This window comes from Erpetoichthys calabaricus, chromosome 13 (genome assembly GCF_900747795.2).
Source record: "Erpetoichthys calabaricus chromosome 13, fErpCal1.3, whole genome shotgun sequence".
NCBI classification, from domain to species: domain Eukaryota; kingdom Metazoa; phylum Chordata; class Cladistia; order Polypteriformes; family Polypteridae; genus Erpetoichthys; species Erpetoichthys calabaricus.
In genome coordinates, this window is record NC_041406.2 from 66,838,631 (window position 1) to 66,852,510 (window position 13,880).

At 39.6% G+C, this 13,880-nt stretch overlaps 1 protein-coding gene and 1 long non-coding RNA gene across 3 annotated transcripts in view; one reads left to right on the top strand and one right to left on the bottom strand.

Annotated features, from left to right (window-relative positions):
* Positions 1 to 13,880, top strand: part of krit1 (KRIT1 ankyrin repeat containing) — a 67,152-nt gene that overhangs the window by 42,079 nt on the left and 11,193 nt on the right. For both annotated transcript variants that reach the window (XM_028791232.2, XM_051936163.1), the window contains 3 exons: positions 3,751 to 3,917; positions 4,147 to 4,234; positions 6,500 to 6,706. In XM_028791232.2, the coding sequence (XP_028647065.1) occupies positions 3,751 to 3,917; positions 4,147 to 4,234; positions 6,500 to 6,706 (462 nt within the window). The remainder of the gene's footprint in view (positions 1 to 3,750; positions 3,918 to 4,146; positions 4,235 to 6,499; positions 6,707 to 13,880) is intronic.
* LOC127530117 (uncharacterized) overlaps positions 1,988 to 13,880 on the bottom strand; it is a 57,898-nt gene continuing 46,005 nt past the window's right edge. Inside the window, exon 2 of the long non-coding RNA XR_007936643.1 lies at positions 1,988 to 2,227. This is a non-coding gene — a long non-coding RNA (uncharacterized LOC127530117). The remainder of the gene's footprint in view (positions 2,228 to 13,880) is intronic.

A 13,880-nucleotide genomic window follows, 5' to 3' on the forward strand; every position in this document is an offset into this window, starting at 1 on the left:
CCACAACTCCCCTAGAGGCACCCTGTCATATGCTTTCTCCAGGTCCACAAAGACGCAATGCAACTCCTTCTGACCTTCTCTATACTTCTCCATCAACACCCTCCGCATCTGTGGTGCTCTTTCTTGGCATGAAACCATACTGCTGCTCACTAGTCATCACCTCACTTCTTAACCGAGCTTCCACTACTATTTCCTATAACTTCATGCTGTGGCTCATCAATTTTATCCCCCTGTAGTTACTACAGTCTTGCACATCCCTCTTATTCTTAAATATTGGCACTAGTACACTTCTTCTCCACTCCTCAGGCATCAGTCTCACTTTCTAAGATTTCATTAAACAATCTGATTAAAAACTCCACTGCCATCTCTCCTAAACCCCTCCATGCTTCCACAGGTATGTCATCTGGACCAACGGCTTTTCCATTCTTCATCCTCTTCATAGCTGTCGTTACTTCCTCCTTGCTAATCCGTTGCACTTCCTGATCTCCGCATCATCCAACCTTATCTCTCTCTCTCTCTCTCGTTCTCTTCATTCATAAGCCTCTCAAAGTACTCTTTCCACCTGCTCAACACACTCTCCTCATTTGCAAGTACGCTTCCATCTTTATCCTTTATTACCTTAACCTGCTGCATATCTTTCCCAGCTCGGTCTCTCTGTCTAGCCAATCGGTACAGGTCCTTTTCTCCCTCCTTAGTGTACAACCTCTCATACATCTCATCATACGCCTTTTCTTTAGTGTTCTCCACCTCTCTCTTCACCTTGTGCCATATCTCATTGTACTCTTGTCTACTTTCTGCATCTCACTGACTATCCCACTTCTTCTTCCTCTGTATACTCTCCTGTATTTCCTCATTCCACCACCAGTTTTCCTTTTCCTCCTTCCTCTGTCCAGATGTCACGCCAAGCACCCTTCTTGCTGTCACCCTTACTACATCTGCTGTAGTTTCCTAACTTTCTGGTAATTTTTCACTGCCACCCAGTGCCTGTCTCACCTTCTCCGTAAACTCAACCTTGCAGTCTTCCTTTTTCAAATTCTACCATTTGATCATTGGCTCTGCCCTCACTCTCTTCCTCTTCTTGATCTCCAAAGTCATCCTACAGACCACCATCCCATGCTGCTTAACTACACTTTTCCCCTGCCACCACTTTGCAGTCTTCAATCTCCTTCAGATTGACTCTTCTGAATAGGATGTAATCTATCTGTGTGCATCTTCCTCCACTCTTATACGTCACCCTATGTTCCTCCCTCTTCTTAAAATACATATTCACCACAGCCATATCCATCCTTTTCGCAAAATCCACTATCCATGCATGTCCATTGAAATCTGCTCCAATCACCACTTTCTGTCCCTTGGGTACACTGTTCATCACTTCATCCAAATCACTCCAAAAATCTTCTTTCTCATCCATTGCACACCCAACTTGTAGGGCATATGCACTAACAACATCATCACACCTCCAATTTCCAGCTTCATAGTCATTAATCTGTCTGACACTCTTCACCTCCAAAACACTCTTGACATACAGTACTGTTCCTTCAGAATAACCCCTACTCCATTTCTTCTCCTATCCACACCATGATAGAACAGTTTGAATCCACCTGGCTTTACTCCCCTTCCATTTAGTCTCTTGCACGCACAATATATCAACCTTCCTTCTCTCCCCTTACCAGTTGTACTGCCAGCATTCAAAGTTCCTACTCTCAGTTCCACTCTCTTTACCTTCCTCCTGCCTCGGACATGTCTCCCTCCTCTTCTTCTTCTTCTTCGGCCAAAACAGTAAAGAGATTCAGTGGAATTTCTTGTAACATTTGATAATATCTAAATGTTCTCCTTTGGCGTAATTGTGATTTTTAAAAAAAAACAAAAAAAAAAAAACAACTGAAGGACAAGGAAATGAAATTATGAATGATTATCTGCATTCAGATAACACAATTCTTTGCCTTTTATAGCAGTATTGTACTTGTAGAAAGACCAGGACAAAATATTTAGGTTTGGGTGGGATCTGCCCCGTATATTATCACTTTCTCTGCAATGGGAAAAAGAGCGATCGTTAGTACTGAGTATCTCATAGGACTGAGTCCAATACAAGACTGCTGCAGGTAAGAGTTGCTGGTTCTTTATAGTGGTGAGGAAGGAAGAGGCGGATCATCTAACAAGAAGGGAGGAAATGATGTCATCAGGGGGCGTGCTCTGTAGCCGGAAGGAAATGGGTTAGCTCTTATTTCTTTCTGCAAGGAAGGAGAGAAAGCATTAGTGCACATGATTAGCCCCGCATCTTTGTGCTTCAGAATTAACCAGACCCCATTGCTTCCTCCCATGTGCGCGTGTGTGACATTCTACTTTATTTTAACCAGTGTATGCTTTTTTGGTTACAGTTCAGTAAATAATTAGAATCAAGTCCACTTTATAAAAGGTTACTGTTCTATCAGTGTTGTTTTTTGTTTCTTCCCTTCCATGGAAAATAGAAGTCATACATAGACAAATAAATTTAACACAGTCCCCAGGATATTGGTTGTAGATTTCAAAGCACATATTGATGTATAATTTCAATTAACATTTTTTGCTTTGAAATCTATACTAATAAAAGGCAAAGCCCTCACTGACTCACTCATCACTAATTCTCCAACTTCCCGTGTAGGTAGAAGGCTGAAATTTGGCAGGCTCATTCCTTACAGCATACTTACAAAAGTTAGGCAGGTTGCATTTCAAAATTCTACACGTAATGGTCATAACGGTCGACAAAGTCCGCCATATTAAACTTTCCTATTTATGGCCCCATCTTCACGAAATTTGGTAGGCCGCTTCCCTGCGCTAACCGAAACCAATCTACGTACTTATTTCAGGTATGACATCACTGTCGGCCGCCATATTGAACTTTCCAATGGTCTGTTACTTAATGGGCCCATCTTCAAGAAATTTGGTACGCGGGTTCCCAACGCTAACTGAATCCTACTTACGTACATATATACGTCCAAAGTCTGCAGCTCGGTCCACACTCTGAATCCTCCAGGCACTCCTGAGCATAATCTAATTTTGAAGGTTTGGGCACCAATAATGTTACTGAGAAAGTTACAGCCACCAAAACTTTGTAATGGCATCAGACTTCAGGTCACATGCTTGCAAAAGAACCTAATTGAGGCAACTATTTTTACTGGCGGTGGCACAGGGGAGAGAGTTTTTATTCCTCGCATCCCCGTTATACCCTCTGATCTCCCATTTCAATTCAAACGCCTACAATTTCCAGTAATGCTCTGCTTCACAATGACAATTAATAAGTCTCAGGGACAGACCCTACAAAAGGTTGGCATTGATTTGAGGCAAGATTGCTTTTCACATGGCCAACTATACGTTGCATGCTCAAGAGTAAGCTCAGCGCACAGCTTGGTCATATTACAACCAGAGGGGCGAACTGACAACGTGGTATACAAAGAGATCCTTAACAAATAATTATTGGTTCATTTTCCCTAAGTTGATTATTTAAAATTTTAAAGCAGTACTTCGCCGCTGCGAATTGCGGGTATTTTGCTAGTGTACTATATTTTGCAGTACAGTTGACACATGCTTGTAACTGAAGGTGGACAAATTCTCGTTCTTAATTTGAACTTTTTACATTCATCTATTCATTATTGAACCTTCTAATCGAGTTCAGGGTCACGAGGCTCAGATGCTATTACATTAAAAAAACAACTCTCAGGAGGGGAACGATCACTAACAGAGCACACTCATGACATATTTCTGATTTTTAAGGTGGAGGATCCTCTTTCAATTCTCATCTTGTTTGATGAAGCTCGACACAGTCTTCTGAAAGGCTTCTTTCCATCAACGGATAGCAAACTTATAACACTGGCCAGCCTTTTGTTACAGATCGTGTATGGCAATTATGAAAGCAAAAAGCACAAGCAAGGATTCCTAAAGTAAGTAACATGTACGTCTGTTTTAGAATATTGCTACTTTTGTCATGGTTGATCTATGAAAGTCATATTTCATGTAAAATGTCATCTGCAAACTACATTAGACATTATTTTGTGCATAGTTTAAAACTTGGTTTTATGTATTATGAGGATCAAACGTATCTAGTGCTGAAGTTTGAAGTGAATTGTGGTCTATCGACATCTTTTTTTTTTTTTTTTTTTTTTTAAACAGTGAAGAAAATCTGAAATCTATTGTCCCAATCACCAAGCTCAAAAGCAAAGCACCACACTGGACTAATAGAATTCTTCATGAATATAAGGTCAGTTTTTTCATATATAACTAATGTCTTTTAGTGTGCTGTAATACTTGAAAAAGAGCAGATTATTTACAATTCAAAATTTCTGCTTAATTTAGTTATTTAGAGAAAAGTTTGAAGGGGAAAAGAATAAGTACTTTGCAGTTCAGTTGTTTACTTTTCTTTTCTTCATACCAAAAGTTATTCATTCAACAGTGTAAACCCATGAAAAATTTACAATAATATTGTGGTGTTTAGATATTGGTATTTTTTTTTTTTTAAGAATTTCCACGTTTTAATATTTTCAGATGGCAACTTTGTTGATATTTAGTAAAGTACTATAACAGTATTTCCTGTATTTTCTGGGTTTTGATAAATGATGTTTGGACCCTTCTAATTTCTAATTTTATAAAATAGCAAAACACTTGCGAACTATTTTTCCCCAAATGTACAAAAAAAGATGGCAGTAGAAATTCAACAATCTAGAGTATTGGAGTTTGTTTATTAAATTGTTGAACCAGCTTTGTGAATTCAAGGTTTGTTGCTAGCCTGGTAGCATCTGAAACGGGTCCTTTGCAGACTGCATTCATGCACATTGGGCCATTGTAGGGGGTGGTGAATTCATAGTACTAACTGTCAAAAATACTGAGACAGCACAACAGAAGAGGTCAACTTCAAACAGAGGACACCAAACTAGAAATTGATTTGGAGTATTTAAACTTATTAAAACAACATCACTGGATGTACAACTGCTAGCTCTTCTAAACCATGTCTACAACAAAATGCATTGGCTCTCACTCAACAAAACTGATGCAAAGAAAGAAAATTGGCTCCATTTCAAAATAAGGAACCAGTAAATTTGAAATATAGTACTGTTTTGCAAATTTGTTAACCTGCACAACTTTCCATTCATTTACACTGATGGATGACTTCATGTTGGTGGTGCTGCATGAAGATTTTGATGTATTCATATTATCTTACTACAGTAATCCCTCACTTATCGCGGGAGATAGGTTCCAAGGCTGACCGCGATAACTGAATTTCCGCGAAGTAGAGACACCATATTTATTTAATTATTTAACGTGTATTTGGACGTTTTTAAACCCTCCCTGTATTGTTTACAACCCACCATTTACTCTATTAATAACAGGGACGACTGCTAAGCAATATGAAATCAGTAGATAAGTTTACACTTACTGTATGGCGAAGTACACGTAGCAGCTTGTAGGCAGTCATGATGTCGTCGACCTTGTTGCAAAGATTCCTAAAGCAGATTCCATCCAGACTACTGCCTTATCACGTCCACTTGCAACTCGTTTTACACCCTGCCTAAAGGACACTGCGGCCGTAGATCTTATATGCTTTTCCTCCTTTTTAGATAAAAAGAATCGTGGACTCATTTATGCTGTAATGGTGTCCTCCAGCAGTGTAGCTGTTCCCTTCCTTCAACATATCCAAAACTTTTACCTTTTCTGCAATCATTTGCATCTTCTGTGCAGTAGCACGTTAATGCTGCATGAGTGAGATGAGACTTCCTGGTTAATGCAATGCTCTGTCACTGAGCCAATCAGCAGCACACAGGAACTTAACTGCGTGCTCTGATTGGGTAGCTTCTCAGCCATCTGCCAATAGCATCTCTTGTATGAAATCAACTGGGCAAACCAACTTAAGAAGCAAGTAAAAAGACCCATTGTCCGCAGAAACCCGCGAAGCAGTGAAAAATCCACGTTATATATTTGGATATGCTTACATATAAAATCCGCGAAGTCGTGAATCCGCGAAAAGTGAACCGCGAAGTAGCGAGGGATTACTGTATAGTACATGTTTGAAATATTGTCAGTTAAAATTTGTAGTATGAAAAATGTTGATAAGGTAAGTGCTTAAGTGTAAATTTATATTAATTACAATTCAAAGCAATGAAGTGTATTATATTTGATATTGAATGCAAAGATGTCATAATGTTGTTTATACTTAGGGAAGAAAGGGTGAGCAAAATATCATTCCAAAATGCTTGATTTCCATAATTCTTCAATGCAAATTCTCACCGATTTTTAATATCCAAATATATGTATATTATTATTAATCACAGATTTAATTTTCTTATTTGAAACGATGTCGTCTTTGGAATAGTTTTTTTACAAAGTGAGCCTGCATTTAGCATGCTGCTAATTGGCTTCACACATCCCAAGGCATCAAAGCTAGGCTAGCATTTTTTTGTTGTTGTTGTTAGCATATGTTGTATATTTTTTAATGCTGTTTCTTTTTATGTTTTGTTTGTTTTCTTTCCAGAGCCTTAGTACCAGTGAGGGAGTTAGTAAGGAGATGCATCATTTACAGCGACTATTTCTTCAAAACTGCTGGGATATTCCAACATATGGAGCTGCCTTTTTCACAGGGCAGGTGTTTACAAAAGCTAGCTCTAGCAATCACAAAGTAATAAGAGTTTATGTGGGAGTCAATACTAAGGGACTGCATCTCATGAACACAGAAACCAAGGTATGTGTTACTTTCTGTCAGGCATTTTATATATTCTTCTGCTGTCTTATTCAGTAGTGTTTGTATACTGTAGTATGTACGTTGAAGTAAAATAAATGAATAGTTTTGTTATTGTTTTACACCTTATTTCATGAGATGTGTCTGTGTGTTTATGTACGTATGTGTGTACAGTATATGATATATATACTGAGAGAGAATGAATGCGTGTGCATGTACATATATATTATCTACTGTGTGTGAATGTATATTAGGGCTGGGAACCAATTTTTAAAAATTTGCTTAATTGCATAAATGTGTAATTAATTGCATCTAACATTAAAACATGAAATTATAAAATTAATACATAAATCATTAAGTAAATACACAGTCACAAATGTAATGTAGAATCAACAAAAATTTTAAAAAATTAATGGCATAGTTTAAACTTAAACAATGACCTTAAACCTGAACTTCTAACAAAATACTACTCGAGCAAGTACAATCTGAATTTCAATGCCTTCCTAAAAGGCAATTTGAAAAGAAAGCAATAAGAAAACAAAAATGAAATTGGCATATCATGTGAAACACAGAAGTTTCGAAGTAAAAATTAAACAATCGAAACGACTGAACAATCAAATACGCATCTCTTAAATGGGCATACATTAAAACTTGTGTTAAAACTCCACAAATACTATCCTCAATTGTTCATCACCATCACCAACTTGATAGTTCTACTCTACACAAGTGTTTTTCAACTGGTGCACCATGGAAATAACAGCCTACTGCCCCTGGGTCCAGACCGGAGAGAAATGCACTCCTCGGGTGGTCAAGACTTGTCTGAAGATGATGGAACTAACATAACCCAACATAAGAGCAGCTCAGTGATCGCTGTTTTGCAGACACAGCGCTTAGAGAGCACTTTAGCAGCCAGGAGACGTGTCGGGGGTCCATCTGCCTGGATGCATGTTCGCCAGTGACTCTTGCAGAGCCAAGGAACAGTGGGCATACGAGTTGCCTCTGACCCCAGGTTAGTGGAGTGAGGCAGAGAGAGAACTGCCTGTATGAGCAGGCAAAGGGGACAAAGCAGTTGGAAAATGCATCCAAAGTGCTCACTAAGTGCTGTATCTGCGAAGAGCAATCTCCAAGCTGCTTTTTTTTGCTACCCCCTGTCCCACCCCTTTGGAAAGTTCAGTGGATGTATAGATTTAATGATTTTGTGGTTGGTAGAATCGTAGTGTACCTTGGAATTTTTTGGGCTACAAAAAGTTTGCCACCACAGGAAAACGGTTGGGAAAACACTGATATAACTACACCTTTGCTCCTGACATGCTGAAAAAGATCTCTGTAGCTGCTATCTCACTTAAAAACTGACACCATGCATTACTTTGATGATTATGTTGCATTCTTTGTATAAATTAGCAAAGATAGGGTTTATCATGACTAGGGATAATCATTATACTTTGATTTTGGAGAATTGTCATTTTATCTGGGCAGTTAGCCCTGTAAGCTGGCTGGCAGACTGGCAAGTTAAAAACTGATTTAGCACTCACATGATAGGACATTGATTCGATCTTTTTACAGAAACATGAAGTGAAAAAATTATTTTTACCTTTGCAACTTTTCTCTAGCATTGCACAGGGACTGCTATAAAACCCTATCTCAACCAACACGCACTTTCTGACACTCCCCTGCACCATGTCAGTATACAGAAATCAAGAAAATGAACACCAGTGGTACATATTGACATGTGGCATATCATTGTGAACTGTGTAATATGAAATGTTAAACCTTTAACACTAGAATTAGCAGAGCCTATGAAAAAACTTGTAGATTCGTCCCACCTTAAATCGCTTCTTAAATCCATTCGCACCTCTCTGCCAGCATCTTTTGTCATCTAAATGTCCTGATAAACACAAGCTGCAAGCAGCCGGCTATTCCATCCCCCCACCGACTTAGAATGTGCACGAACTTCTCCCAGCTCATGCCTTGATTGATTATCTGGGAGTGAAGTGGAGTTTTAGAGTGGAAATAATAGATCGCTATTTGGAACACACGCATTTCATGTGTGTTCCGTTTCTACAGTAATCTGTGTAAACACATTTTTAAAACAGAAACATTTTTCATATTTTAGTAATAAATGTTAAAAAATGTAGGCATAAACTATATAATGTATGAAGCCTGAAGTCCAAATATCAAATAAACACTTTCACAAAAGGTTCAAGGATGATGTAACACCTTCCGTGGCTAAACGATTTTTGTTAATATTATACAGTACACACATACACTTGTTAGAGCACGTGAGCTTATTCAGTACTGCATGATCAACGCACATGTTGATCTTTTTTTTCTTTCAGTAATAGTGCCAACATAAATCCACACCCGATCTGACACTGTTCGTTTTCAAATAATATTGCATTAGTGCGATGATGTTTTCACATATATTGTCTCTTTCTTTCAGGTGTGTAATAGGAACCACAGCATAGAGAGAAGCGTGTACATTGTAACAGGTACACACGTTGTAAATGTAGGAAAGACTATCGTTGCGTGTGTGTGAACAGTTAACATTTGAATCTGATGATTGCATATAGCGCTGAGCTTACTGCTCTGTACTATTCTATCCTCTGCATGTCCTGGAGTACAAAAGAAACAGCATACAGCAACATGTGGGGACTGGCAAGATCGGGGAAAAAAACACGCAGTCACTGATTACAAACCTCAAGATGTTATGCGAATGAATATGAATAATATGAATAATGTTGCATCCGTGCCACAAAGTTTTCCGAAATGTACTATACAGGTCATAAAACGAATAATTCCAAATATCATATATACCTACATCTGTGTGTTTTTGTTTTTTTGACATCATGCACCATATGGTGCACACTAATTCAGCATGAGCAGGAACACTCAATAAAACTGAATAAAAAAAAATCAAGTGACGGTGCGATACGTAGAAGGCAGATTTGCCAGCGTTTGTGTGTCAGCTTTTATCCCTCCAGATGAGAGAACGTCCAGTTTCATTGTCTCAAAACACCACTCACATCTCCAGTTATTCCGTTTCAAATAAGAAATAACAGCGTCAGATTCCTGGGTGGGAGGGGCGGTAGTATGTATCGTGATCGTGATTTAGAGAGAATAAAAGTAAAAAAAACGGTAGCTTTTACAAGTCCTATAAATGCACACCTTGTGTTACAGACACAAACCAAATGTATGTGTTTACTGTATAATATTAACAAAAAGAGCAGCGCACTACTGAAAACGGCAAATATAGGAGTGAATGGGGATCGAACTGGGGACCCTTGATTAAAAGTCAGCAAATCTTACCGCTATGCCACTGAAGCTGTTGTATCATCCTTGAATCTTTTGTGAAAGTGTTTATTTGATCTTTGGACTTCAGGCTTCATACATTATATAGTTTATGCCTACATTTTTTTAACATTTATTACTAAAATATGAAAAATGTTTCTGTTTTAAAAATGTGTTTACACAGATTACTGTAGAAACGGAACACACATGAAATGCGTGTGTTCCAAATAGCGATCTATTATTTCCACTCTAAAACTCCAGCACTTCACTCCCAGATAATCAAACAAGGCATGAGCTCGGAAAACTTAGTGAACGTTTTGCGGCGGTGGGGGAAGGAATAGCCAGCTGCTTGCTGCTCGTCTTAATCGGCACATTTAGAAGACAAAAGAGAGGTGAGAATGGTTTTAAGGTGGGCTGGATCTACGAGTTTTTTCGTAGACTCTGGTAATTCTAGTGTTAATGGAATCTTGGAAAGTTAGAGGATTCCTGAGGAGTGGAGAAGTGTACTGGTGCCAATATTTAAGAATAATGGGGATGTGCAGGACTGTTGTAACTACAGGGGGATAAAATTGATGAGCCAAAGCACGAAGTTATGGGAAAGAGTAGTGGAAGCTAGGTTAAGAAGTGAGGTGATGATTAGTGAGCAGCAGTATGGTTTCATGCCAAGAAACAGCACCACAGATGTGATGTTTGCTCTGAGGGTGTTGATGTATAGAGAAGAAGTATAGAGAAGGCCATAAGGAGTTGCATTGCGTCTTTGTGGACCTGGAGAAAGCATATGACAGGGTGCTTCGAGAGGAGTTGTGGTCAGGAGTGGCAGAGAAGTATGTAAGAGTTGTACAGGATATGTACGACAGTGGTGAAGTCTGCGGTATGGAGTGACAGATGCATTCAAGGTGGAGGTGGGATTACATCAGGGATCGGCTCTGAGCCCTTTCTTATTTGCAGTGGTGATGGACAGGTTGAAATACGAGATTAGACAGAAGTTCCTGTGGACTATGATGTTTGCTGATGACATTGTGATCTGTAGCGATAGTAGGGAGCAGGCTGAGGAGACCCTGGAGAGGTGGAGATATGCTCTAAAGGTGAGAGGAATGAAGGTAAGTAGGAACAATACAGAATACATGTGTGTAAATGAGAGGAAGTCAGTGGAATGGTGAGGATGCAAGGAGTAGAGTTGGCGAAGGTGGATGAGTTTAAATACTTGGGATCAACAGTACAGAGTAATGGAGATTGTGAAAAAGAGAGTGCAGGCGTGGAATGGGTGGAGAAGAGTGTCAGAAGTGATTTGTGACAGACGGGTATCAGCAAAAGTGAAAGGGAAGGTCTACAGGACGATAGTGGGACCAGCTATGTTATATGGGTTGGAGATGGTGGCACTGACCAGAAAGCAGGAGACAGAGCTGGAGGTGTCAGAGTTAAAGATGCTAAGATTTGCACTGGGTGTGATGAGGATGGACAGGATTAGAAATGAGTACATTAGAGGGTCAGCTGAAGTTGGAAGGTTGGGAGAGAAAGTCAGAGAGGCGAGATTGCGTTGGTTTGGACATGTGCAGAGGAGAGATGCTGGGTATATTGGGAGAAGGATGCTAAGGATAGAGCTGCCAGGGAAGAGGAAAAGAGGAAGGCCTAAGAGAAGGTTTATGGATGTGGTGAGAGAGAACATGCAGGTGATGGGTGTAACAGAACAAGATGCAGAGGACAGAAAAATATGGAAGAAGATGATCCGCTGTGGCAACCCCTAACAGGAGCAGCCGAAAGACAAAGATTAAACAGGCCACATTAATCACAAAAATTAACACATTAACTTTACCTGGCCTAATATATATATAATATGTGTACGAGATGGGTATGATATGTGTGTATGTATGTGTGTATATGCATCTGGAAAGTATTAACAGCACATCCCTTTTTCCACATTTTGTTATGTTACAGCCTTATTCCAAAATGGATTCAATTCATTGTTTTCCTCAGAATTCTACACACAGCACCCCATAATGACAACGTGAAAAAAGTTTACTTGAGGTTTTTGCAAATTTATTAAAAATAAAAAAATTGAGAAATCACATGTACATAAGTATTCACAGCCTTTGCCATGAAGCTCAAAATTGAGCTCAGGTGCGTCCTGTTTCCCCTAATCATCCTTGAGATGTTTCTGCAGCTTAATTGGAGTCCACCTGTGGTAAATTCATTTGATTGGACATGATTTGGAAAGGCACACACCTGTCTATATAAGGTCCCACAGCTGACAGTTCATGTCAGAGCACAAACCAAGCATGAAGTCAAAGGAATTGTCTGTAGACCTCCGAGACAGGATTGTCTCGAGGCGCAAATCTGGGGAAGGTTACAGAAAAATTTCTGCTGCTTTGAAGGTCCCAATAAGCACAGTGGCCTCCATCATCCGTAAGTGGAAGAAGTTCGAAACCACCAGGACTTTTCCTAGAGCTGGCCGGCCATCTAAACTGAGCAATCGGGGGAGAAGGGCCTTAGTCAGGGAGGTGACCAAGAACCCGATGGTCACTCTGTCAGAGCTCCAGAGGTCCTCTGTGGAGAGAGGAGAACCTTCCAGAAGGACAACCATCTCTGCAGCAATCCACCAATCAGGCCTGTTTGGTAGAGTGGCCAGACAGAAGCCACTCCTTAGTAAAAGGCACATGGCAGCCCGCCTGGAGTTTGCCAAAAGGCACCTGAAGGACTCTCAGACCATGAGAAAGAAAATTCTCTGGTCTGATGAGACAAAGATTGAACTCTTTGGTGTGAATGCCAGGTGTCACGTTTGGAGGAAACCAGGCACTGCTCATCACCAGGCCAATTCCATCCCTACAGTGAAGCATGGTGGTGGCAGCATCATGCTGTGGGGATGTTTTTCAGCGGCAGGAACTGGAAGACTAGTCAGGATAAAGGGAAAGATGACTGCAGCAATGTACAGAGACATCCTGGATGAAAACCTGCTCCAGAGCACTCTTGACCTCAGACTGGGGCGACGGTTCATCTTTCAGCAGGACAACGACCCTAAGCACACAGCCAAGATATCAAAGGAGTGGCTTCAGGACAACTCTGTGAATGTCCTTGAGTGGCCCAGCCAGAGCCCAGACTTGAATCTGATTGAACATCTCTGGAGAGATCTTAAAATGGCTGTGCACCGACGCTTCCCATCCAACCTGATGGAGCTTGAGAGGTGCTGCAAAGAGGAATGGGCGAAACTGGCCAAGGATAGGTGTGCCAAGCTTGTGGCATCATATTCAAAAAGACTTGAGGCTGTAATTGCTGCCAAAGGTGAATCGACAAAGTATTGAGCAAAGGCTGTGAATACTTATGTACATGTGATTTCTCAGCTTTTTTTATTTTTAATAAATTTGCAAAAACCTCAAACTTTTTTCACGTTGTCATTATGGGGTGTTGTGTGTAGAATTCTGAGGAAAAAAATTAATTTAATCCATTTTGGAATAAGGCTGTAACATAACAAAATGTGGAAAAGTGATGCGCTGTGAATACTTTACACATACATACAGTGCATCCATATATAATATATATATATATATAATATATAAAATACAGGTGCTGGTCATAAAATTAGAATATCCTGACAAAGTTGATTTATTTCAGTAATTCCATTCAAAAAGTGAAACTTGTATATTAGTTTCATTCATTACACACAGACTGATGTATTTCAAATGTTTATTTCTTTTAATTTTGATGATCATAACTGACTACTAATGACAGTCCCAAATTCAGTATCTCGGAAAATTAGAATATTGTGAAAAGGTTCAATATTGAAGACACCTGGTGCCACACTCTAATCAGCTAATTAACTCAAAACACATGCAAAAGCCTTTAAATGGTCTCTCAGTCTAGTTCTGTAGGCTACACAATCATGGGGAAGACTGCT